The sequence below is a fragment of the Schistocerca cancellata genome, chromosome 6 (assembly GCF_023864275.1).
Source record: "Schistocerca cancellata isolate TAMUIC-IGC-003103 chromosome 6, iqSchCanc2.1, whole genome shotgun sequence".
In the NCBI taxonomy this organism is placed as follows: domain Eukaryota; kingdom Metazoa; phylum Arthropoda; class Insecta; order Orthoptera; family Acrididae; genus Schistocerca; species Schistocerca cancellata.
Window position 1 is genome coordinate 487,192,238 of NC_064631.1, and position 27,898 is coordinate 487,220,135.

At 40.6% G+C, this 27,898-nt stretch overlaps 1 protein-coding gene across 2 annotated transcripts in view; it reads left to right on the forward strand.

Moving 5' to 3' along the window:
* Positions 1 to 27,898, forward strand: part of LOC126190758 (structural maintenance of chromosomes protein 6) — a 221,183-nt gene that overhangs the window by 94,860 nt on the left and 98,425 nt on the right. For both annotated transcript variants that reach the window (XM_049931273.1, XM_049931274.1), the window contains exons 10-13: positions 2,776 to 2,922; positions 9,063 to 9,244; positions 19,425 to 19,735; positions 27,374 to 27,590. In XM_049931273.1, coding sequence (XP_049787230.1) covers positions 2,776 to 2,922; positions 9,063 to 9,244; positions 19,425 to 19,735; positions 27,374 to 27,590 — 857 coding nt within the window. The remainder of the gene's footprint in view (positions 1 to 2,775; positions 2,923 to 9,062; positions 9,245 to 19,424; positions 19,736 to 27,373; positions 27,591 to 27,898) is intronic.

Consider the following 27,898-nt stretch of genomic DNA (forward strand, 5'->3'; position numbering starts at 1 on the left):
AGGAACGACTGTAGTTCTTTGAATTTCATAGGAGCTGGCAAGTTAGTGATAGAATCCCCGTGCTCCTGTGTATTCTTGAGCCCTTCTTTATTTAATATGTGTCCCAGGTACTTAACACTAAGCTGAAAGAAACTACGTTTGTTGAGTCGACACCACAGTCTGGTGTCCAGGAACTGCTCAAACATCTCCTCTAGGTTGTGCAGGTGCTAATCCTACATGGCCCCGGTAATTGCAAGTTATCTAAATATCTGACATGTGCCGAATGGCATATTAATCGCCAAAAACTGCTTCATCTTATAATCTAGCTTTGAAAAAATATAGACCCCAACCAATTTTGCCAACAATTCCTCTGCCTGAGGACAGTTAGACATTTGCTTGAACATCAATGATAGACTTGAAATATTTACAAATTCTAAGTTATTCACAACTATGACTGTGGTCATAGCCCAATGGCCAGACAATACTGCGTATATACAAGAGGCATTCAGTAAGTAATCCAACACATTTTTTTCCGCGAGCAGTTTGGTTTCATCCTAGGATTCCAGTACACCACATTATTCCCACTTGTTTGGCTACAAAACCAAGTTTTTGAACATAATCTGCATCCAATGCGATGGGTTTATACCACCTTACCGGTAGGGCCTGTATGACTGGATGGTACCACCCTACTGGTTGACATCAGAGCCAGTGTCTTGCTGCATCAGTAACATCCCCATCTTCCCTGCACTGCTTCTTGTGGAGTGCATCATTCACTGGATCAAACAGATGGAAGTCAGAAGGTGAAATACGTAGACTGTAGGGCGGATGAGGGGAAAACAGTCCAGTGCCAACTTGTGTGAGGCCTTGCCGACAGAGACGTCCAGTTGTGCACTGAGATGTTTGAACCTTGTTGTGATCATGTCAGACGCTTCGCCCAATGACTTGAATGCTTTTGTTCATTGCCTAGTATCTGTTGGTATTTTGCATGCCCCCCTTGAATATCTGTGATGCTGTGGTTTTCTGGGGGAGAGGGGGTAGTGTCACCACCTACTGGAACTTCATGAAACTATAGGAGCTGAATCAAGAGTATATCACAATGTCCCACAACAGAGTCCACATTTTTCAACCCGAATTGTCCAAGAAAAAAAATCTGTTGCATTACGCATTGAATGCCCCCTTGTAACACCTTTACTTTGCAACATTTCTGTTTCTGCTGTAACTTGCTTTCCCATGACGAAAGGCACTGGACAAGCACTATGAAACTTTGGCTCTGCCCACTGCTTTAAGGGTACATGGGTGTGGAACCTTGTTGAACAACCTAATGTAAGTTCAAACAGTTACTTAAATTGCACGCGTAACGTACCAAGTTCTGTGAACGGTATCACAGTTAACTAGATTCACCTAGACCTGAATTTGAGAACCAAAAAGCACAGAAGTGTCTAAGCAGAAATTTTAATAGTCATCCAAGAGTTGACTACTAGCTGGGTTAGCTGCTGAGCTATATTTTTATGCTTACCTTTGACTAAAGTCGACCCCACACCGTGCTCAACTGACAATTGTATGTCACTTTATGCAAGGCTGGTGAGCCACGTCTTTTACATAATGATGCACTGCTTCATGTTTGCAACAGGGGTATAAAGGAAAAAATCCTGCTGTCACTAGCATGCCTTACTGTTGCTCACTAGCAGGATAACATTTTAACAATCGTTGAGAGCAATGAAGGTCTGTAGGATTCATGCAAAGACTTGTCATTTGGAAATGGGTATGACAAATAGAACAGATCAGAATGCTGCTATAGCTCCTTTTGAGCACTGGAATTAATTTTGATGTGACATATCTTATACATGAAAGTTTTCCATTGTTATTTGTAAACAGTCATTTTAATGTAATTTAGAGTAAGACTGCAGTTTTATTGTAGCTTAAATGATTGACACTAAACCAGGAGTCACCTGGCTGCCTATATTTTTCCCTGGTTGAAAGCACTGGATCTCGTGAGATGTGAGTGAAGGAAGTATTATCTCAACTGCTCAGATTTCCTTGATGTCCTCAATGTTATTTGTCCTATATACCTGGCAGGGGAAAAATGATTAGAATAGTTAATGATTGCCAAGGGAATAATTGGTTAATAGAGCAAGTAGGCATAGAGCAAAATAAGCAAGCAGGCTTAGCAGTCAACAGTGATGAACAGTTGTAAAATAAATTTCAATCATTCTGCAAGCTATTGCCTCAATGATGTAAGAAGGGCATGTGCTGATGGTGGTAGATGTGAATGGAGGAGATTGATGGGAAGATGCAGCTATTGAGATCAGCTCTTTACCTGTGATGTTTCTGTTTTGGGTAACAGAGGTGTAATGAAGTAGCAGTGACCCATTTCTTTATAGGGCATTGTCCTGAAACTCATAGCTTTCTCTTCTAATGAAGAACTGACCTCTTTGTTGCATGTTTTATTGTGTCCATTTTAAATGTAGTATACTTTATTTTTTGAGAAGAGGGTAGCTGAAAGATTAAGTGATAACTGCCTACATTTAAATGTTACTAAGGCAAGTATGGTACATGAAAGAGAGAGGGAGGGGTAATTTTATATTTGTTTGGTGTTTACTGAGTTGTTTGGTCTCTAAAAATTAATCTCGTGTGACCGTAAAGCACCTTCCATCATTTATCCTCTGTCACTGTTCACCCACTTTCTGTTTTGCGTTTGTGTAAGTATTTGTATTGTCAACTAATTATTGACGGCACATTTATTGTCACATATATGAAATAAATGTCCTTGAAATTTCTGTGTCTCATGTGTTTCAGAAGCAAAAAAGAGGCAGGTTAGAGCACTTGAGAGGGAAGACAGGGATGTGATAAGTCTGTACGGTTCTTGGATGCCCAACTTTTTGGCAAAAATTGATGAATTACACAGGAATGGAAAATTTGATCGGAAGCCTGTCGGTCCAATTGGTAAGTTTGGGACCTTACTTTAGGGTCATTCTATGCCAAATTCCCACATGAGGTTGCCTAGAGGTTTGCACAAGATCATCACAGATTGTGATGAAATTTTATATGAATGTTCCCAGTGAACACTGGTAAAGTTTCACAGTAATTATTTCTATACTTCCAGAGATATAGTCATTTGTTTGAACCCATGGCGCAGCTATCGGCAGTGTAGCCAAGAGTTTTCGACAACTTTGAAACATAATGCGAGCAGTTCTAATTAAACTTTCCCTATTTAACACTTTTTAACACAGAAACTAATTACTGAATGAGTAACAAACTTGGTAGCAGTAATGTCAGAGTTTGGGGTGCATGATTTCCACACATCCCAGTGTCACTGTCCGGTTCCAACTATGGCCACCAGGTACAATGACAGTTATCGTGACTCATAGTCTCACACACTTGATCCGTCGCAGTGCACTTGTTGAGGTGTCAACATGAGCATGGACAAAAGGAGCAGGGCATTATTGGTGAAGCTCTGTTATCAAATCAACAGTAATTCTGCATCTGCACTTCGAGAATATTGCCAGCTGAAAGTATTATGGAAGGGTCCTCTTTCTCCACATGCTGTGCGGAGTATGATGAAGAAGTTTGAATCAATTGGAGAACTGGGCGTCGCTCCGGGAAGAGGGCGATGACCAGTTGCACCACAGGTGGTTGATAAAATTGCTGTTGCTATGGCAGACAATGCTGCACGCAATTCCTGATTGTCAGGCAGTGCGTGTGCTGTGTCACGACAGTTGAACATCCCGTAGTTCACTGTACGGAAGGTGCTTCGAACCATTCTCAAGTGGTATCCGTACAAGATCCATATCATACAGCAGTTTGCACCACAGCACTCATGATGAGTTAACTTCACTGTCCACTTTCTCGCAAGGATTGAAGTAGACGAGGACTGGCCATGGACCATACTATAGACAGATGAAGCTCATTTTTCTCTGACGAGTGAGGTCAAAACTGCCGAATGTGGGGATGTTCACTCACAGTCATTGTGCATGAAGTTCCTCTGTATGGTAAATGTGTCACCGTATAGCATGGTTTAATGGGCAAGTTCATTATTGGCCCATTCTTTTTTGAACAGGTTGGCACTCAAGGACCAAAGACATGCTGTGTGACAAGCCAGCATTACTGCAATATGCTTCACCAGCGGTCATACCCCACTCTACAGGACAGAGACGCATTGATCTCAACAGTTTTCATGCAAAATTAAGTCCCACAGCACATTGCTCGTGAAGTTCACCTGCTTGTCCAAGACACATTCGGAATCAATTGAATTATCACCTGATCATTTCCAAATGCTTGGTTGGCACAATCACATGACCTCACTCCCTGTGAGTCCTGGTTGTGGGGCTACCTGAAGGACAGGGTTTACCAGGAGAACATTCACACATGTGCTGATCTGAAGTGCAGCATATCAGGAGAGGTAGCCAATACCTATGGACATACTTTGTTCTGCTGTGCAGAATGCAATCCTGTGCCTTCAGACTCTTCTGCGCACTGATGGATGCCATATTGAGCCCCTTCTGTAGCAGTAGTGGTACTGGTATGTAATGGTATGATGCACCATAGCAGCACATGAAAACTGTTTCAGTTGAATTGTTTCTGCATTATTTCTCTTCCCCATGTCCCCGACATTAATGCTACCAAGTTTGGTACTCATGTGGTAATTAGTTTGTGTGTTATAACGTGTTAAATAGGAAAAGTTTAATTGTAACCACCCAGTATCTCTGGCAGTATTTTCTTGAAAGGAACAAAACGAATCCATATTGTACAACTTTTTTTGCTCTCTTACTCAAAATAACAATACAAAGATTTCCTGGATGATTTGCGTATGGATAATTTGGAGCAAAGGTAGCCAAAAAAATGGATGCTTGAAAAAAAAATTTGAAGTTTAGTTGTTTATATCTCCAGAATTGATTGCAGGATCCACCTGAAACCTTGTACGTAATTACTTATGAATACAAGGTCTTAAATCATAAAATTTCACTCTCCTACTGCTTTCCAGTAATTTACAAACTGAGGGCAAAGTTGATGATTTTTCTGAAAGTGCCAAAAATGGCTATTTTTGGGCCACCTTTACAATAAACGTCTTCTACCAAACTCTTTTAAACCATTTTCAATAGAATGAAACCATTTTCATTAGAAAGACCATCTTCTAAACCACCAAAAAAAGCTTTATTTGAAACTTCCTGGCAGATTAAAACTGTGTGCCGGACCAAGACTCGAATTCGGGACCTTTCATCCAGGAGTGCTAGTTCTGCAAGGTTCACAGGAGAGCTTAAGCTACTGCTGGAAGGAAGGCTGTGAGGACGGGTCGTGAATCGTGCTCGGGTAGCTCAGTTGGTAGAACACTTGCCCACGAAAGGCAAAGGTCTTGAGTTCGAGTCTCGGTCCGGCACACAGTTTTAATCTGCCAAGAAGTTTCATATCAGTGCACACTCTGCTGCAGAGTGAAAATTTCATTGTGGAAGCTGTATTTGGTTTTGCAATGCAAGCATATAAGGCCCTAAAAATGACAAGGTGGAGATGCATTGAAAGTGGGCCCATATTCTGATGGTACTGAAATTAAATCTGACATCTTTTATTATCTTCTACAGTTGTTTAGAACTCTCTGGAGAAGGCAATATCAAATGTCTTGATGACTAGGAAGTGAGATAAAGTCCAAATAACTCGAAAAACTTAAAAAAAAGAGGTGTCTTTTGTTACATCTCATCGTAACACATTTCAGTCTGTTTCTCTGCTGTAACTGCAGAATCAAATTGTTTTCAAATTTCACACTTTACTGTGTGTTACCAAGGCAGTGGAGATTATGGTAGTGAAATTGTCAGGTAAAAACTGCAGCACACATCATAGAAATAGCCTACAGGTTTTAGGTCACTATCACATTGTGTTGTAAATTTTGGTGAAAACCACAGCAGTCTTCCTGACATTTTTTGAAGTTGATTCCTGTTACAGAGAATCAGTATGTATTTTTATTATGTATGGTCTATCAATGTGCTAGTTTAATTCTGGTTTATGATATCACGTACTTTGTGGTAGCATGGTTTGTGGTTAATACGGAACATTACTGCACACAGGAAAAATTGTATAAATATATTGGTATGGTCCACAGTTAACCACTGCTGGTTCCTTTTATAGTGAAAAAACCAGCATCCCCATCACCATAGGAGCCACGCCCAGAAGCTGTATAACAGCCTTACCAGGTTCACAAACCTGATAAGGATTTCTTTATGCAGTATCCCAAGCTGATGATACATTTCTATAAGCATCAGAGGCGAAAGCTAGAAGAGGTCTGTTTTAGGATCCAAAGCTTATGTTTACTTCAAGCTACTTGTATTTTTTACATGTTTCATAATTTTCTGTAGAATGTCATGAGGAAACCTATAATTCTGGCCAGGTGATGTCACTGATGGGATCGCTTCTTCCTAGCTTACACCGCCAGAGGGTCTTGCCAGCTGAGATGAAGTCCATGGTGCCCATAGTTTGGATGCAAAAGTAGATACCTCCAGAAAGCCAATGCTGGTACATCCCTCTCAATCTCAATCTCAATATCAGAGTCCGGCGAGGGTACTAAATATCTCCCATCTTTAATTGGTCCTGCCAGTGGCTCTAGCAGCATGTCAAAGACTGCATTTTCCATTCTTTCCATTTGCTGATTGGTCTGCTGAGGCATTGAGGCTGTTGATGATTGCTGTTGGAGGAAGTAACTGAATGATTCTAAAGCCTGGAATGGTATCAAGCTCAAAACTAGATTCACCACATCCACTACTTGGAAACAAAATGCAGTGAATATTTACAGCCAACAGACATAAACATTGTCTTCACAATACACGTTTAGTATTGAAAACATGACATTGAAGAATTGCAGTTTTAGAGTCCTTGCCAGATTAAACATCGAGATTGAGATGGACACACCAGCATTGACCATCCAGAGTGCTCTCATTTCACTTTGGCTTACAACCAATAAGATGATTTATCATTCCATATTCTTTTATTTTGCCCATATAGTAATTTGTCCTCTCAAAGGAATTTTTTGCCAGCTGTATGAGATAAACGGCTGCTGCAACGGCTGCACATAGGGGTAGCCCAAATGCTGATATGTTTCCTGGTTAATGAAAGAAACTACTGACCCCTGCCAGTCTGGAATTGGGTCGTAATACTGTTGACATTCAACTTAACCCAGAGTTTATTATGTTCTTGGCCAGTTCTGCTTACAATGGAGTTAAAGCGAACACCAACATGTGGTCAGGTTCTGCTACCCATACTGTATTAGTGAACGCTGGCAGATTGGTGTGCCATTCTGTTCTCCTGCTCTGGTACATTGCTGCCAGGGGCTGTGACTTGAGATATGCATGTGACAAAAAAATGTGGACACTTACTACATTTGTGGCAACATTTGTGGCATGTCCAAATGTCTGAACAAGACTTAAACATCAATGGGAGCAAATCCGACACTGAGGTGGGTGGGCCTCTCATGTGCTGCAGTAACAGAAAGGGAATGCTGTCTATGTATGCCTCTCTCCAGCTGAAATATCCAGAGCAAGGTGAAATTTTCTTATTATAAAAGTAACTTAAAAACTTGTAGACACCCAGCTAGGTTGTGTCTGATTAGTAAGTCTGCTGAAATCTACTTTCGGAGCAAAAATAGCTTCATTGTTCTGGACAGTCATTCAGGGGACTAATTTGTTGATGCTTGGTAGGGAGGGACCTTAGCTGTTTGCAAACTATCTGAAAATGCATTTTGAGCTGTTGCAGACATCTCAGATGTTTTTGCTGCAATATTTGCAGTTGTACTTTACTGGGGGTCAAACGATTTCAAAATTCTAGTCTTGACCTCCTTCTGCAATATTAATCTTACAACTACGTCTGTGATTAAAAAGTCAGTGTTATGAAACTCTGCAATTAGGACATTCATATTTGCATTTTCAGGCAAGTCCATTATCCAGGTCGCATAGGACCAATTGGTACTCTTTCAATATGGTAAAACTGCAATCCTGCTGCCACAATTTGCATTTTATGGCAGAAATGCTAACTCAGTAAACTGCACAATTCCGTAATGACACAGCTTTTGCACGATCTCATACAGTCAACTGCTACTACTGCTGAGTAACAAAGTGCTTTGGAGTCCAGGATGTGGTATATTTCTTACTTTGTAACACAGCATAAATCTACATAGGTGGTTTCCCAACATTTCTTTGTTTACATCAGGAACAACAGATGTTAGGAGCGGGGGCAAAAGCTGGCTCAGGTGCTTGTCCCACTGGCTATGTGCTTACATTTCGAGTCAGCTCTGCGTTTTGCTTGAGCAGCTCCTTCATGTGCTCCTGCTGCAGTTGCTCTTGAAATTGCATTTGTTTCTCCTGTTGTTGTTATTGCAGCTACATCTGTTCATGCAATGTTATTGATGCTGCCAAAGCTCCATAAACTTTGGGTACATCATTAAGACCTTGTTTGCACACAGAAGTCAGGCTTGTCAAGTCACTTTAGTAAGTGTGGGAGTGCCATCAGTCAGTTTCTGAGAAATGGCAAATGGCAGTAAAGACCAAGTGGTCATCTATGAAAACAGTCCACAAATCTGAAAGGACAAACTGAGGGTAATCCAAAATGTGAAAGCCAAGAATCATCAGTAGCATACATGGAGAGCCACAGTAGCAGACCAAGAAGGGAATAAGTGAATAACTGTGTGCAAAAATAACATAGGTGTTCAAAAAGCCTAGGAAACACCAACACAACTGGATGAGGAAAATTCACACAATTTTCTCCTAACGTACACCACCATAGGGTTGCCAACTGATGCAAAATCCACCTACCTGTGGTGCTGAAGTGAAACACGACCATTCTGGTTGGCCAACACTGGTGTGTCCATCTCAATCTCGATGTCTGAATCTGGCATGGGCACTAAAACTGCAATTCTTCAATGTCATTTGTTTATCAGAAGCTCATGTTTTCAGCACTGGACATGCATTGTGAAGGTAAGGTTGATATCTCTTTATATAACTGTTTGTAGGACAATTCTAATATCTTTGCTGTCATAAATGTATCTTGTTTTTAACTGTAATTGTAAACAATATTGTAAATATCAGATTGTCAATAATCTTTGTCAACAGGTGCATATATTAAACTTAAAGATTCTTCTTGGGCACCTGCTATTGAAAACTTCCTAGGTGCACGGTTTCTAAGCTCATTCTGTGTGCACAATGCAAAGGACTCAAGAGTACTAAGTTCATTAATCAATAGTATGAGAATAGACAGGCCTCCAAATATACTCATTGGGAAATTCTTTGATAGGGTAAGTGTTGTCTCTTAAATTATTTACAATCTGCCAGAAGTTTCCTTACATGTTTAAGTCTTTTATTTCATTAGAATTGTTGGACACAAATGAAAAATCAGGATATTTTGGGATTACAAGTAGTGGAATTTATGGAAGAGGTAGGAGCTTTGGGAAGTTGAATTATTATGAGAGACTGCATTATTCTGAGAGTGATGTATTATTTATTTGAGAGATAAGTCTGCCCACACCAAGTGAAACAAAAAGAAGAAAATTTCAGAGTTGTGTTGCCAGTCCTTTCATTAGGAGTCACGCCTAAAGTAGAAAAGAATTTGAAGTGACAGCTAACTACTCTTTATTCTTAGAATTATTAATTTTTTAGTTATAAGTTTTGTTATATCTGTAATGTCAAAATGAAAAATGAGCATATGCAAGCTTCAAACAGAGATAGAAAATTTTGAATTGAGTCCCAATTCTCTAGATTGTCATTCAGGCAATTGATTTAGCTGTTCGTTTGTCTCTGTGTCTGTTACAATAACTATGACTTAAAGCAGATTTATACCATTGTAATACATTTTGTAAAAGCTAGAGTAAATATTAAATACCTTATCCCCAACCAGTAAATTACTCTTACGATTGTACAGTTTTAAATCATATTGTTGTGTCAGAAAATCAAGCTGCAAATGTAAGTGAAATAATAAAATATTGCACGGAGCTGTCTAACAGATATAATATTGAATCCAATAGTAGGAAATATTTGCACTACGATGATAATAAGAGATGTACAAGTTTCTAATTTGTCTGAATTTGTAACTTGTTGTGAAATCTTATGTCTGATACAAGTGTCTGAAATTTGTATGGAATCTGTATTTAATTCGAAGAAATATTTATTCATTTCCTTTAAAACTACGGTATATGAGACTGTTTAAGTACATCAGTACGTAACTCCCACATTATATTTAAGAGCGTGGCTTCTAATTCTCATAGTTGTGTATTTATTTCTAATTTTTTCTTGATGTGAGTCAGTAATCTGTTGACCTATCTTGGTGTTCGTCATATCTAACATGATATTTGTTTCAGCAGTAGCTTGCTCAGTTTTTACAACCTGAGCATCTATAGTTGCATTTAACTCATTGGTTGTATTAGCAAGTACTATTAGTTCAGCATCCTGAGTCTTTGAAGTACAGTTTCCAGTCAACCTTAATGTTGTCTGATTTGATATTAAAATCTAATTTTAGAGATAAACAATCTACTCACCAAGCCCAGGCAGGAGAAAACACGTACAAAAGTTATGGAAATGTGCAAGTTTTCAGAGCCAGTGGCTCTGTCTTCTGGCTGAAGTGTTGAAGCGGAAGAAAGAGCGATGAAGGAAAATGGCTGGCGAGTTTTAGGAAATGGACAGAGTTACGGAAAATTCGCCAGGAACCCGGGATCAGTGGAGAGCTACCAAATGGGATGAGAAGGAAGGAGGACAGACTGTCGGGCTCTGGACCAGATAAGATTTGAAAACCTAAGAGCTTAAAGGTTGAAGATAAGTTAATAAGCAAGACAGAGATTACTGACAAAACACTGTACAAGAGTTAATAAGAGCAGAAAGCTATGTGCATTGTACGTGCTTGACACGGGGGGGGGGGGGCTAACACAATAGGCAGCTGAAAAAATAAAAGGTATAGAAAACCAAAAGGGAGCAAGTTGAGACGAAGGAGTAAACGTAATGCAGGCCAGGTGGGTGGCGAGAACGAAGGACATGGTGTAACACCATTTCCCACCTGTGGAGTTCTGTGAAAATGTTGTTGGGTGGAGAAACAGGCACCAAGGTCACAACTGTCAAGTTGTAGAACAATCACAGGTGAAATGATGCATGTCATGTGCCTTCTGTTACATAAGCTGTGTCCGGCCTTCTGCATTGGTGTCACTAATGCCAAGTTATCAGTTTAGGATGAGTGGGCATAGGCAAAGGGTATATACTGGCAAAACACAATATCCTGTTGCTGAGCATGCTCTACAACATGACAGTCATGACCTCTCTGCCTGTTTCACCACATGTGCTATGTAGATTCCCCTCACTCCCCTCCCTGACATCAGTTTCTCAGAACCCTGCAGGTGGCAACTGGCTTTACAGCTTATCCTTAGTTCTCACCACCCACCTGGCCTACGCTTATGTTAACTTCTTCGGTCTCAGCATTTCTTTTCAGACACTATTCCTTTTCTTTGCTCCCTTTTTATTTTTTACTGTTTTTTATTTTCTGACCTGGCTATTTTTCCCCGCCTCCACCTCACCTGTATAATCTCACCATGTATAATGCACTTAGCTTTCCTCTCTTATTAACTCTTGCATAGTGTTTTGCGAACTAATTTAATTGGATAGATAAAAAATCTACTCGTCAAGTGGTGGCAGAACACACACACATAAAAGGAGGTTGCAATCAGGCAAGCTTTTGGAGCCAGTGACTCCTTCTTCAGGCAGAAGGGTTGAAGATAAAGGAGGAGGGGTGAAGGAAAAGGACTGGAGAGGTCTAGGAAAAGGGGTAGATTTAGGGAAAGTCACTCAGAACCACAGTTTGGGGAGGGGGGGACTTATCGTACAGGATGAGAAGGAAAGACTGATTGTTGGGGACTGCACCCGATGAGATTTGAAAACCATAGAGCTTAAAGGTGGAAGACAGGGTAATATGCAAGACAGAGATTACTGCTTAAACATTAGGTCAGGTGTCCACTGTATGCAGGAGGTGGCTACACAGGTAGCAGGGGCTGTGTGGAGTAGACTGGGCGGATTTTTAGGTTAGAGGGTCTCAGGAAAACACAAGAAGGGCTTCAGTCACAAAGCACAAAGGGAGCAGGCTGAACACAGGAAGAGCATAGATACAGGAACCATTGGTGTAACAGTTGTAAATTTTCGTAATTGTGTTGGGAAAGTACCAAAGCTCCAAGCGCTAATAGAAAGCACTGATGCTCAAATCGTTATAGGCACTGAAAGCTGGGTACAGTCGGATATAAGCTCAGCTGAAATTTTTGCGAAGAACCTAATGGTGTTTCGAAATGATAGGCTAAACACGATTGGCAGTGGCATGTTTGTTGCTGTCAGAAGTAATTTAACTTGTCACGAAATTGAAATAAATACTTCCTTTGAGTTAGTATGGGCAGAGGTCATTGTTGGAAACTGGTATAAAATAATAATTGGATCATTTTACCGACCTCCCAATTCAGATGATACAGTTGCCGAAAGGTTCAAAGAAAACTTGAGTTTGATTTCAAACACGTACCCGACTCGTACGATAATAGTTGGTGGTGACTTTAATTTACCCTCGATATGTTGGCAGAAATACATGTTCAATTCCGGAGGTATGCATAAAATATCATCCGAAATTGTGCTAAACGCATTCTCTGAAAATTATTTCTAGTAGTTAGTTCATGAGCCCACGCTAATAGTAAACGGTTGTGAAAACACACTTGATCTCTTAGCAACAAATAATCCTGAGTTAATAACGAGCATCAAAACCGATTCAGGGATTAGTGAACACAGGGTTGTCGTAGCGAGACTGAATATTGTACTCCCCAAATCCCCGAAAAATAAGTGAAAAATATACCTATTCAAAAAAGCAGATAAAAATTCACTTGATGCCTTCCTGAGAGACAATCTCCACTCATTCCAAGTGTAGACCAGATGTGGCTTAAATTCAAAGAAATACACTCCTGGAAATGGAAAAAAGAACACATTGACACCGGTGTGTCAGACCCACCATACTTGCTCTGGACACTGCGAGAGGGCTGTACAAGCAATGATCACACGCACGGCACAGCGGACACACCAGGAACCACGGTGTTGGCCGTCGAATGGCGCTAGCTGCGCAGCATTTGTGCACCGCCGCCGTCAGTGTCAGCCAGTTTGCCGTGGCATACGGAGCTCCATCGCAGTCTTTAACACTGGTAGCATGCCGCGACAGCATGGACGTGAACCGTATGTGCAGTTGACGGACTTTGAGCGAGGGCGTATAGTGGGCATGCGGGAGGCCGGGTGGACGTACCGCCGAATTGCTCAACACGTGGGGCGTGAGGTCTCCACAGTACATCGATGTTGTCGCCAGTGGTCTGCGGAAGGTGCACGTGCCCGTCGACCTGGGACTGGACCGCAGCGACGCACGGATGCACGCCAAGACCGTAGGATCCTACGCAGTGCCGTAGGGGACCGCACCGCCACTTCCCAGCAAATTAGGGACACTGTTGCTCCTGGGGTATCGGCGAGGACCATTCGCAACCATCTCCATGAAGCTGGGCTACGGTCCCGCACACCATTAGGCCGTCTTCCGCTCACGCCCCAACATCGTGCAGCCTGCCTCCAGTGGTGTCGCGACAGGCGTGAATGGAGGGACGAATGGAGACGTGTCGTCTTCAGCGATGAGAGTCGCTTCTGCCTTGGTGCCAATGATGGTCGTATGCGTGTTTGGGGCCGTGCAGGTGAGCGCCACAATCAGGACTGCATACGACCGAGGCACACAGGGCCAACACCCGGCATCATGGTGTGGGGAGCGATCTCCTACACTGGCCGTACACCACTGGTGATCGTCGAGGGGACACTGAATAGTGCACGGTACATCCAAACCGTCATCGAACCCATCGTTCTACCATTCCTAGACCGGCAAGGGAACTTGCTGTTCCAACAGGACAATGCACGTCCGCATGTATCCCGTGCCACCCAACGTGCTCTAGAAGGTGTAAGTCAACTACCCTGGCCAGCAAGATCTCTGGATCTGTCCCCCATTGAGCATGTTTGGGACTGGATGAAGCGTCGTCTCACGCGGTCTACATGTCCAGCACGAACGCGGAGCCGTTCCACAGGACTACATCCAGCATCTCTACGATCGTCTCCATGGGAGAATAGCAGCCTGCATTGCTGCGAAAGGTGGATATACACTGTACTAGTGCCGACATTGTGCATGCTCTGTTGCCTGTGTCTATGTGCCTGTGGTTCTGTCAGTGTGATCATGTGATGTATCTGACCCCAGGAATGTGTCAATAAAGTTCCCCCTTCCTGGGACAATGAATTCACGGTGTCCTTATTTCAATTTCCAGGAGTGTAGTATCGCCAGCAATTGAGGAATTTATACCAAATAAATTAACAAACGACAGAGCTAATCCTCCTTGGTACAAACGGGTTAGAACACTGAAACAAACATGTCAAATTTAAACAAATGCAAAATTGCCAAGATTGGCCATCTTTTACAGAAGCTCAAAATTTAGCTCGAACTTCAATGCCAGATGCCTATAACAGCTTCCACAACGAAATGTTGCCTCGAAACCTGGCAGAAAATCCAGAGATTCTGGTCATATGTGAAGTATGTTAGCGGCAAGAAACAATTAATGCCTTCTCTTCTCTACCCCTTTTCCTAGACCTCTCCAGTCCTTTTCTTCACCCCCCTTCCTTCTCCTTCAACCCTTCTGCCTGAAGAAGGTGCCACTGGCTCCGAAAGCTTGCCTAATTACAACCTTCTTTTATGCGGGTGTTCTGCCGCTGCTTGGTGAGTAGATTTTTTATGTATCCAATTAAATTATTTTGTCAAAAATTGATTGTTTTCATTGTAACAATATATTGTGGGTAATCTCTGTCTTTCTTATTACCCTATCTTCCACCTTTAAGATCTCAGGTTTTCAAATCTCGCCCAGTGCAGTCCATGACAAACAGTCTTTCCTTCTCATCCCATCTGGCAAGTCTCTCATGGCCTGGAGTTCTGGGCAACTGGTCTGTAACTCTCCCAATTCCTAAACCTTTCCAATTCTTTCCTTTCATCTCTCTTCCTTTCCCTTCAATCCTGCTGCCAAAAGAAGGAGCCACAGGCTCCAAAAGCTTGCAGATTTCCATAACTGTGATACGTACTTTTTTTCCTGCCGACACTTGGTGGGTAGATTTTTTTTTATAAACAATTTATTATAATTTCAGAAATTTGTTATTTTTGTTGGTATTCAAATCGATAATTAAATGTTTCACATGATTTTTTTCAGCTCTCAGATCACCATTTAATTTCCCATTTTAGCATTTAGCTCAGTTTTGGTCTTGAGCAATTCCTCTGTCTGGCTAATTACCTGTTGGTTATAATAGAAGGAAACATTCCACGAAGGAAAAATATATTTAAAAACAAAGATGATGTGACTTACCAAATGAAAGTGCTGGCAGGTCGACAGACACACAAACAAACACAAACATACACACAAAATTCAAGCTTTCGCAACCAACGGTTGCCTCGTCAGGAAAGAGGGAAGGAGAAGGAAAGACAAAAGGATATGGGTTTTAAGGGAGAGGGTAAGGAGTCATTCCAATCCCGGGAGCGGAAAGACTTATGTCTGCTGTGTCTGTGTCTGTGTATGTGTGGATGGATATGTGTGTGTGTGCGAGTGTATACCTGTCCTTTTTTCCCCCTAAGGTAAGTCTTTCCGCTCCCGGGATTGGAATGACTCCTTACCCTCTCCCTTAAAACCCATATCCTTTTGTCTTTCCTTCTCCTTCCCTCTTTCCTGACGAGGCAACCGTTGGTTGCGAAAGCTTGAATTTTGTGTGTATGTTTGTGTTTGTTTGTGTGTCTGTCGACCTGCCAGCACTTTCATTTGGTAAGTCACATCATCTTTGTTTTTAAATATAATTACCTGTTGGCATACACTTAAGACAGTAATTAGTTTGCCGTAACTTTTTTCCTGATCAATAACTGTCACAGTGTGGAAAACCGCTTCTGGAGTGATGTGAAACACCACAATTGTCAGTAGCTTTTTCTAAATTATTGAAAACTGTGAATGTGCGTCTGCCTTTCTTCATCCTCTCTTGCAAGATAAATTGTAGGGTCAGTATTGCTTTGCATATTCTTATATTTCTCCAGAACCCAACCTAATCACCTCTCATCTGCTCACAAGTTTCTCCTGTATGTTTCAATCCTCTTGATGCAGGTTCTCGGGCACAAGTCAAATGATGAACAGATGCGGTTGTTTGTGTAAATATCCATGTATAAACTTTACCTCCCTAATAAGTTTTATAACACTTCTTTAATGTACCATTAGAATACATATTTTTTTTATCAGTACTAACTCAGCGGAACTCGTCATACATCAACGTTTCGATTGCCTATCATCGTGCCCTGAAATGAGAAATTTCCTTCCCACTGTCCTTCCCATCCCCCATACCGTGGTATTCCGCCGTCCACCAAACCTCCACAATATACTTGTTCACCCTTACCCAAACCTGCTCCCAATCCCTTACCTCATGGCTCATACCCCTGCGATAGACCTAGATGCAAGACCTCTCCCATACGTCCTCCTACCACAACCTACTCCAGTCCGGTCACTAACATCACCTATACAATCAAAGGCAGGGCTACCTGTGAAACCAGTCATGTGATTTACAAGCTAAGCTGCAACCACTGTGCTGCATTCTATGTAGGCATGACAACCAACAAGCTGTCTGTCCGTATGAATGGCCACCGACAAACTGTGGCCAAAAAACAAGTAGACCACCATGTTGTGGAACACACTGCCAAACATGATATCCCTTATCTCAATGACTGCTTCACAGCCTGTGCCATATGGATCCTTCCCACCAACACCAGCTTTTCTGAATTGCACAGGTGGGAACTTTCCCTGCAATACATCCTACGTTCCCGTAACCCTCCTGGCCTCAACCTTCGTTAGTCACTGTCTTCACCCATCCAGCCCCCTCCCTGTTCCCATTCCAGCACTACACTGCTGTCATTTCACTGCCACACCTAGTCTTTTAATTTCTTTTTATTTCTCTCCTTTCTGCTACTTACCCCCCTCCCCTCCACACCTTCTCTCCTGCCCTTTGTATAAACTGCAACACTTCACTGTCCGTTACTCCCACCATACTATCCCTCCCCCTCCCCGCCTCAGCCTCCTCCTTACCCCCACCCAGTCGCCACTCCCATCATGCATTGGTGCTGCTGCTCACAGTGTGGTTTCAGCTCTCTGAGACTGCAGACGTGTGTGCAAGTTGCGTTTGCGTGAGTGTGAGTGTGTATTGCTGACAAAGGCCTTTATGGCCAAAAGCTACAATTGTGTAAATCTTTTTGTTGTGCCTATCGTGACTCAGCATATCCACTATATGATGAGTAGCAACTTCCCTTCTCTGGTATTGTTACATTCCATACTGGATTTTCCATTGTTTGATTTCATTATTATATAATCTATTTAAACCTTCCAGTGACTCCAGGTCTTTTACATGTATAAAAATCTTTTGTAATTCTTAAACTTTGCATTCACAATGATTATATTATGGTGTGTGCAGATTTGTACAGGTTGCTTCCCCTTTTCCAAATCTATGTTCTCCTTTTATTTTTCCTTAACTTTCTTTTCCCACTATTGAATGACAGTTCTCATCACAATTAATTTCTCAGCTACCTAAATGTACTAAACAGTTTGTTTAATCTCAGTCACTATGTTGTTCATGTTGATTCATCGTCATTCTTTTTTTTTTCATATTTATTATTAGACTTACTCCTGCATTACCTTATTTGATTTTGCATTGATAACCTTGTATTCACCTGATAAGAAATTCTGTGCTTCCTTCCACCATACTTTGCTATTTCCAACTGTATCTAACTAGAACCTATCCATGATGGAATGTAAAAATATGAGAGAAGGAAAGTTACTACTCACCATATAGTGGAGATGCTGAGCCTCGATAGGCACAATAAAAATATTCACACAAACATTGCTTTCGGCCATTAAAGGCCTTTGACAACAGTAGACACACACACACACACACACACACACACACACACACACACACACACACACACAAGTGCAACTTGCACTCACATCTGCAGTCTCAGAGAGCTGAAACTACAGCTATCCATTTCTCTTTACAAGTCTGCTAACCTACCTACAAGATTAAAAAGATCTAACATTTCATGCTCTGATGCATAGAATACCAGATTTGTTTTAATTAATGATAGCATCCTCTTTTGTAGTCCCCCCTCCCAAAGATCTGAATGTGGACCCGTTCTGAAATATTGTACCCAATAGGATGCCATCATCATTAAACCATAAAGTAGAGATTCACATTATTAAAATAATATAACAGCTATAGTTTCCCCTTGCTTTCAGCCATCTACAGAACTGACATAGCATGGCTACCTTGATTAACACTACAAGGGCAGATCAGTCAATCATATACATGGTTGCCTCTGAAGCTACTGAAAAGGCTGCTGTCCCTCTTCAGGACTCATATCTTAATCTGATTTCTTCATTTTGTGACATGATTGCACACATTGTTGAGTAGTTTGTATGGTTGATACACACAATCCACCCCACCATATCAAGGACCATGGTTCTTGAGGCAGAGAACTAAGAATAAATAAGTTCGCAGGAAAATATGGTAGAGCATGGTAAATCAGTACGAGGGAATGCTGCCAAAATTTGATTTGGGGTTTGGGGGGGGGGGGGGGGGTATGAATAACTAATGCTAGAGCTATTATAAAAATGAAAACAATCAGTTGTTGATAAAATTATTGAATTGTATAGAAAAAATGTCTACTCACCAAGCAGTGGCAGAACACACAAACACACATATAAGACTGTTGTGATTGGCAAGCTTTTGGGGCCAGTGGCTCCTTCTTCAGGCAGAAGGGTTGAAGGCGAAGGAAGAAGGGTGAAGGAAAAGGACTGGAGAGGTCTAGAAAAGGGGTAGATTTTGGGGAAGCGCGATGTTTGGGTGGTAATTTCTTTCTTGCATATTATTCTGTCTTCCACCTTTAAGCTCTCAGGTTTTCAAATCTCATCTGATGCAGACCCCAACAATCAGTCTTTCCTTCTCATCCTGTACTGTAGGTCTCCCCTGACCTATTGTTCTGGGTGACTTTCTTAAAATCTATCTCTTTTCCTAGACTTCTACAGTCCTTTTCCTTCACCCTTCTTCCTTTTCCTTCAACCCTTCTGCCTGAAGAAGGAGCCCTGGCTCCGAAAGCGTGCCAGTCACAACAGTCTTTTATGTGTGTGTTCTGTTGCCACTTGGTGAGTTGATTTGTTATCTGTCCAATTAAATAATGCTAGAGCTATGATACATAGTGAGTTTTACTTTAAGTAGTAGTGGTGCGAATGGGTAATTACCGTCAGCACTCCATAATAGAAATTCTGAAGTCTTTCACCCCTTTCCCTCTTCTTCTACTATAAAATGAAAACAAATTTTATTTTTATTTTTTTGCAGGTTCACAATGTCCAGCGTAATGGAGTTGTAGCACCTGGCTACACAAGCTTACTAGGCGCTCTTATAATTTCCAATCCTATTATTGCAAATTGTGTAATAGATAAGCACAGAGCTGAATCTGTCCTGTTGATTCCAACTAGTGATGAAGCACACCGACTTATGAGTCGCCAGGAAAATGTACCACATAACTGTCAACGTGCTTTTACAAAGAGGGGAGATCTTTATTTTCCTGATCCAAATTACAAATCATATGCTGGATCAGGGTCAGATAGAGCAAAAGTGCTACAAGTAAACATGTCAGATGTTATTAGGTAATATTTTTTAAAAAAGGTTTTTAATCAGGGATTATGTCAGCAATATTGCAGCATGCTTGTATTAATTTTCATTTGCTGTTATCATTATAAAAGTTGTCACTTTTTGTGTGTATATTTATTAGTTAGTAAATAATGCTGACGTTTATTGCTACTTATGGTGTTTTCAGTTCCTGCAGTAACAAGCAGCAGTTGTCTTATGTTGCTTAATGAAATGGAAGTAGATTTTATGTGACCATTGGCAGTACCTTTTTCAAACAGTCTACAGTGTCTGACAGAAAAAGTGAAGCACCGAGAAGGCAAGTAGGAAAACAAATGAAGCTTCATGGGTTAACAATATCACGAAATGATAGAGTGCTACTCACCACGTAGCAGAGATGTTGAGTCGCAGACAGACACAGCAGAAAGACTACTAAACAAATTAGCTGCCAGAGACAGTGGTCAGTGTTGTAGTACCTGTGTACATCTCCCCACAATTACATTGAATCCTATAAATTCTTGCTTTTTCCAAAGGTTGACAAGCATCCTTGTTGGATTTTAGGTGGTGTTGTATCCTGTGGGTGGGTTTGTATATTACCACGATGTTCTGCTTTTTCAAGATTTTTCACCTGCAGGCAGTAAAGTCCTTAATGAAAGGCAGGAGAACTTTAGATTTCACCAGCACTTGAGTATTGCTGTGATTTCTATGTGGTGGTCTTATGCTCTTTTCACCTCAGTGAATGAATAACCATTCGTGAGCAGTGCATTGATGTGATGCTTTAATTCTGCCTCAAGCAGCTCTGGTTCACAGATTTTTCTTGCTCTATCCGCCAACGTTTTTTATGATGCTCCGCTTTTGGTGTGAGTGGTGGTTTAAATCCTGATGGAGGTAACAGACTGTGTAGTGGGTTTTTGGTAAACTGTGTGGCCCAAGCTATCCATCTTCTTCCTTGAAAACTAGTGCATCAAGAAAATTCAGTCTTTCGTCTTCCTCCTCCTCCGTGGTAGACCGAATCTTCGAATTGATGCCGTTGAGATGTTTGTCAAAATGATCCAGCTCCTCCCTGCCATGCTGCAGCAAAACCTACATATAATTCATGTACCAGAACCAAATATTCGGTTTATTTTTCACAGTTTCCAAAGAATGCTCCTCGAATTTCTCTATAAAAGAGTTCACTTAAATGGGCTTTAGGGGCTCCCCATAGCAATGCGCTTTTACAAAGAGGGGAGAGCATTCATCGTTCCATTTGAAATATATGGTTTTGAGGAACTATTTAAACAGTTCTGCAGCATTGAGAAGTAAAATCAAATTCAGCTGTTGCAACACTTCATTGAGTGGAACCATAGTGAATAATGATTCAACATCAAAACCAAACAATATGTCCTCCAGCTGTACCACTATATCGTTTAATTTACAGATAAAATGTGCTGAACTCTTGATATACAAATCCGACTGGCTCACGTACGGTCATAGTAATGTTGTCAAGAATGTAGCAGTTGAATAGGAGGGCGAACCAATAGCACTCTCTATAGGCCTTAGAGGAACAAGATCTCTGTGCACTTCCAGCAGTCCTTAAAGTCTTCATGGGAGTGCAACTAAATAGAACAGACTTTTCTGATTGCTCTGTTTGATAGAAGACTTCTTTGTCAACTGCATAAAAGTTCTAAGAACTTTGTCAGTGGGATCTTTACTCAGTTCCCTATATGTTTGCAGATCTAATAAGCTGTTAATCGTACTGTCACAGTTAGTCACATTCAAACCAACTATTGTATTTCCCTTGTCAGTGGGGAGAATATCAACACTATCATCGTCATTCAGGTGTTTTATGGCATTTCCCTCAACCACAGTATAGTTACTTTTTGGAGGCTTTGCACAAGACAATACCCTCACAGCTTCTATATGGATTTTTTCAGCTGTAACTGCGTCCACACTAAGAATGCCTGCTTCTACACTGGCTGTTATTTCTTCTGTGGACACAACTCACAGACTAATGGCAAGATTTCCACCTTTGGCAAGCACATATCTCTTGCTGTCAGATAACAAATGCCTGGATAAATTGATAACCGTGCAGTAAGCATCTAAATGGTGGATTGTGTGATTAGGCGGCGGATTATCAGACTTCCTCTTCTGTCTATCAGACATTGTCAACATACGTGTCGTAATAGTATCGAGCAATAGTCTGTCAGTTCTATCCCTGTCATCACTACACAGTTTATTGCTTGTAGTAATATGGAGAAACAGTAACTTACAGTCTGTGCTTGCCAGGTCCTCATGGGTCTGTTGAATCTGCACTCATCCTTTTGAAAATCCAATGTGCGTTGGTTGAGCTGCATAGTTGGTTAATCCTCAAAAACTTCAAAATAGCACTGATTACTCTGCAGTGAGACGGAAATGTGAGGGAACACAAAAGCTTCACACTCTTTTTCTGGAGACCTTCCACATGTTGTACATTTCTTGACATCTCCTCCCAATAGAGGGAGCAGGATACAAATCACCACCCACTACAAAAGCGAGGCAGATAAAGCAATAAAAATATGTGAACCAGAGCTGCTTGATACAGAATTAAAACATCTCACCAGTGAATTGCTCAAGAACAGTTATTCATTTGCTGAGGTGAAAAGAGTGTTAAGACCACCACGTAGAAATCATAACGATGCTCATGCGCTAATGAAATCTAAAGTTTCCCTGCCTTTCATTAAGGGTATTACTGACGGTATCAGAAAAGTCTTGAAAAAGCAGAACATTGCGGTAATATACAAACCCACCCCTAGGATACGAGATCACCTAAAATCGGCCAAGGATGCTTGCTAACTGCTGGCAAAAGCAAGAATTTATAGGATTCCATGCAGATGTGGGGAGGTGGTATGTGGGTACTAGAAAAAGAACAGTCAAAAAATGACTAGAAGAACACAAGGGCAGTTACAGAAGAGGGGAGAGTGACAGATCTTGCGGAATATGTTTGCAGCCAGAAGACCACCACATTCATTTTGATAGGACTGAAGTACTGGTAGCCACAAGGAGATACCATGAAAGATTATAGAGAGAGGTGATAAAGATTGTAAAACACCCCAGGAATTCAGTTTGGAAGAAGGAGAGGGTGAAACTGAATGAATCTGGATTTCGGTGCTGAAGAGTATGTGTACTAGTCTTCCACCATGGGGTGGTGGCAGCAGCAAATGATGGCAGTCGACAACAGCCAGTTGCGTAGAAGTGGAATTTTGCTGTACTCAGTATCAAGACAGAGTGTGAATCAGACATTCAAAGAGGCTGTGATCCCCCTGGAAAATGTCCTGTATAGATGGGAACTAAACATTGGGTTTTAATGTGAAATCCATTCAACCATGGCATAATAGCCCGGAACATTTTATTAATTTTTATACATTGTGCTGTTGAAAAATGGCACCACTATATTGTTGCATGAGAGGTAACATTTGAGGACACAAAGTATCTGCGCTGTACCTTGTGCCCTCAGAGTTCCCTTGATCTCTTATCAGCTGTGAATTGTATTCATATGCGATAGCTCCACACACCATACCACTGCTGTGACTCATCAACAGTCTGTGCTTCCCAGTCACAGCACCACTCCATACCCGGTTGTTTGTGCTGTGGTGTTAATGGCATCCTACACATTGAATAGTAATTCCCTAGTCCAGCTGCTTCTAGCCTCCGACCAATGGTGTTGGATGACACAGAATGTTGCAGGGAGTCAATCGCTTCTTCTCAAAAGGCAGGCACAGATATGGAGAAGTAATAATGAGCTGGACACAATACAGACATCCTTTCTTGTGGTGCTCAAACATGATTGGGCCACTTTCACATTTAAATGCCCCACAAATTTAAATATTGCACAGTTTGACCAAAGGTCAAATGGAGATCCCACAGTGAGGCCACTTTAAAACGTGCTGATAACACCTTCACACATGTACACAGCATCTCCATGTTTTCCACAGTAATCATTCAACATCTTATGCTGTTCACATCCCCACTACACCCTACCAGGCCTCCACTAAACACTAGTGATCCCTCTACCTGTCACAGAGAAGTGCATGTTTAATTATTCACATATCTGCTCATAGTGTACATGTGTACGAAGGTACATTGACATTGACCTTCTCTTGTGGGTGTTCGTTATTTTTGTCGGACTATGTATATGTAAAGTAAATACACACAAGTTAATTCCATGGTATGGAAGATAATTATTTCAGATTTAATTATATGAATAATGAAATCTGTTGTGTTCTGATAGACAAAAAGTACCTATGTTACCTATTGTGGAATGAGAACAACAAGTACTTCACTAAACAGTGAAAAACCACAAATCTTGGGTATTAGGAATCATTGGTAAAATTATTAACAGCTTAAGTTAATGAGGAAGAGGAATGAAGATTGAAGTATAATGCCTTGTTGATGAAGCAAATAGAAGAAATAAAAGATGAAGTAAATAGAAAAAGAAAAATATTTGGAGTATTGTGTAATGAAATGCATATTAAAGATTTGAAAATAATGAGGAGTTATTCAAGACTTAAAAGTAAAAAAATCGAGAAGAACTTTCCTAATGTTGTCATCGGGATATTTTCTTTGGGGGGGGGGGGGGGGGAATGCCTTGAACAAGCAAGATGGTGCAGTGGTTAATCCTTTCGCTGCTGTAGATATGTGCTTTGCATTCTGTGCTGAGGTGGCTTTTGTTATGGCTGTACTGCTCACCAAATGCTGGCACCTTTACTGAGAGACAGGTTTTCAGCCAATAATAAACACTTGTCCAATTTCTCAAAAACTGTTCAGTGGAGAAATTTCATTTTTGTACGTCATACTGTTTGAAATCTTTACTTGATAAGGAACTGAATTTCTTTTTGTTAACTGTCATACTTACTGCACTACATCAAATTAATTGATACACTGCATGAAACTTTAAAGAACTCCCTGAGGTAAAAATGCATTGCATAAACTTTGTGTATGATTGATTTCAGCTCATACATTGCAGGGAATGAAATGTAGATAAGATATCAAAATTTATTTAAAATATCTCGTTTAGTCTCGAGTTTTGGGTTTTATATCTAAAGGATAGTCACACTTGAGGTGCTCATTGACAGTCTTGCAGATCGGGACTCACATAGTCATAACAATCATTGTATCATAAACGATTTAAGATATTGAAATGAGGATTTTTGCAAATGGAGGCACGCAGTTAGTCAAACATGCTGTATGATAAATACCATAACATTTTTATTCATGGAGATATGGAAATAACTTGTCTGCAGCAGTGAGAGGCCAGCAGCTCAGGATGCATTCAGATGTCCATAGCAGTGAAGGGAAATCCAGGCTGTGTTTGTATACACATTCCCAACACCTTGGGAACATGTGCAAATGCCCACAACAGCGAAAGGGTTAAGGTACTTGATTTGCATTCAGGAGGGGCAGATTTTAAACCATCTTTTGGCTATCCAGATTTAAATTTTTCTTGAGTTCACACTACAGTGCTAGGGTGGTTCCTTTAAAAAACATATGCCCAATTTCCTTTCCTAACGCTACTCATTCAAAACTTTTGTTCCATCTCCAGTGATATTTTTTTAAATCAGACATCATGTCCTTCCTTCCTTCCTTGTAATCATCATTCACAAAAACTGCTTGATGAAGTTCAACATGAAACTGCATATTTATACTCATTTATAAGTATTTTATAAAATGCATTCTAACCATCAACTGTTAATTGTCCCATTAATCATCTACAAGTTTCACTCATTAACCATCACCCAGGATGTAGTGTACAACATATTAGTTAAAAACATCCCATATTCTGTTGAAGCTGAACCATATCGAAATTATCCACAGTTGCATAACCAATTTGTCTTAGAATACTGACAGTCATATTTTATGTCAAACATACAGAGAGAGAAACTGTATTTGATGTAACTTGACTGCTGAGGGATTTTTCCAGTAATTGTTCGTCTTGTTTCTCCTGTGTCATCGGTATGTTTGACATAAAATATGACTGTCAGTTTTCTAAGACAAATTGGTTACACAATTGTGGATAATTTCGACGACATGGTTCAGCTGCAACAGAATATGGATTTTGCTTATTAACCACCATTGTTTCCTTTGACCTATACAGGTGTTGCCTTGGATAGCTGTCTCTGAATTTCGAAAGATGTTTGCAGCATCCTGCTAATGTCAGCTACCCAATAGTAGCTGTAAATGCGCATGTGCATGTTAATCAAGGCATTCTTGTATTCATGGTGCTTGAAAATCTATTAAGAATCTCAAAAGCCATCTTATTTGTCGGTCAAAAAATGTTGAAGCAGTGCACTCTTGTCCCTGGGAAAGAAACATGCATATGAAAATTAGAGACATGGTCAACATAGAGATTTGAACTCTGGTATAAATATTGTTGCATTGCAAATAAGGGCTCTGTTTGATTACTCGGCAGTGAACTCTCCAAAGATCACTTCTTTCAGTAGTTGTTGATGAAGTCAGTTAAGTCACTCATTGAAATATTGTGCAAAATAATAGAATTATTAGCCCAAAAGAAAAGGGGCAAAAGAAAATTTGGGGGGGGGGGGGGGGGGGGGCTAAGGCAGAGTCCTCACTTCACAAAGAAGTATACTTGTCAGGAATGCAAATCAAAGGTTTCTGCATGTACCCCGGTGTTGTACATCCTCTCTGCCCCTCACCTCAGGTTGTTGCCATTTTCTACGTGCTGCCTTCTAGGCTCCTCAAACTCTGTTTGAATAATTGCCCTTGAATTGGCCATCATAATGTTTATGACACCAAGTGAGATGGTGCAGTGGTTTTGACAGTGGACTCACATTTGGGAGAAGTGCAGTTCTAATACCTGTACAATCATCCATATTTAGGTTCTTCATGGTCTCTGTAATTCGCTCAAGACGAATATTGTAATGATTTCTTTCAGAAGAACATGTTCAATTTTTCTTCCCTGTCCTTGTGCAATATGAACTTTTTTCAGTCTCTATTGACACTGTCTTCAATGAGACATTTAACTGTAATCATCCTTCCTTAATACTTACTACTACCAGTTTCCAATGAAAGATTGAATAGCACAGCTCACAGAATATGCCTCTGAACTAATTAAGAGTGACCCCTCCTTCATTCTCCAATCTAATTCTCACAAATCCTTTACTCTCATATTGGCTTTCTTTGACTTCAGTTTCTCATGTATCAGATCTGTATATATATTAATGGTTTCCTGCATTTGTGACAAACATTACATAGTTAAGGTTTTGTAACCAGGAATTAAAAAGTAAATATCACCTTTAATGTACATTTCACCTTCTTTCTATTATTGGCTGTCTGTGCACAGAACATTGCCGGTCTTTGGCAAGTATTGTTTTAACGGGTTTTCTACATCCTGAGTCACTTTGAATGGTCTGCCTCTGTATCCTTCTTACACACTCTCCTTGCTGTCTCCTCGTGTCTCCCTGTTAATCTTCCAAAACTTATCATAATACATTTTACCTACTCCTGCTACCTGCACTCTTTCTCTCTCGATCCTTTATGCCTCAGATACAGGAATCTGTGAATCTTTAGAAATATGTAGCAAGCCAACATTACCAAAAGCCTTCCTATTCTGAATATTTAAAAAATAATGTTTTGTAGAAATTCAGCTACTGTTCTTGATGTTATCTTGTTGCAAAATATTACAGGAATGTGAAGGAAGAGTTAATTGCTTTGGAAAGTAAGATGAAGGATGTTCAGTTGCAATTGCATTCAATGAACAAAAAAGTACAAGAAGAGCAACAACAACTTCAAAAAATAAATGATGTCCGTAACAGCCTGAGCAGGGAGAAGCTTAATATTTCCAAAGAGTTATCAAATTTAAAGAACTCTGTTGAACCAGAATCGAGCAGTCTTTCAACGCTGGTATGCCTTTGACTTTTAGATCTGTAGATATATTTATGGTTTCCTGCATTTGTGACAGACATTACATAGTTAAGGCTTTTGTAACCAGGAATTAAAAAGTAAATATCACCTTTAATGTACATATCATTAAGATTGAATTTGCCACTGTAATGACAAATCAGTGTGAGCTCTTGTTAATAATAGCTCTTGTTATCTGTTTATTCAAAAAGTTCTGAATACAAGGACAGTGTAGATTCCTTGTGGCTGTTACATGATACTGCTGAGATGCTGTTGCTTAGTTCACTATAAACCAAATTTGTGATTTGTAA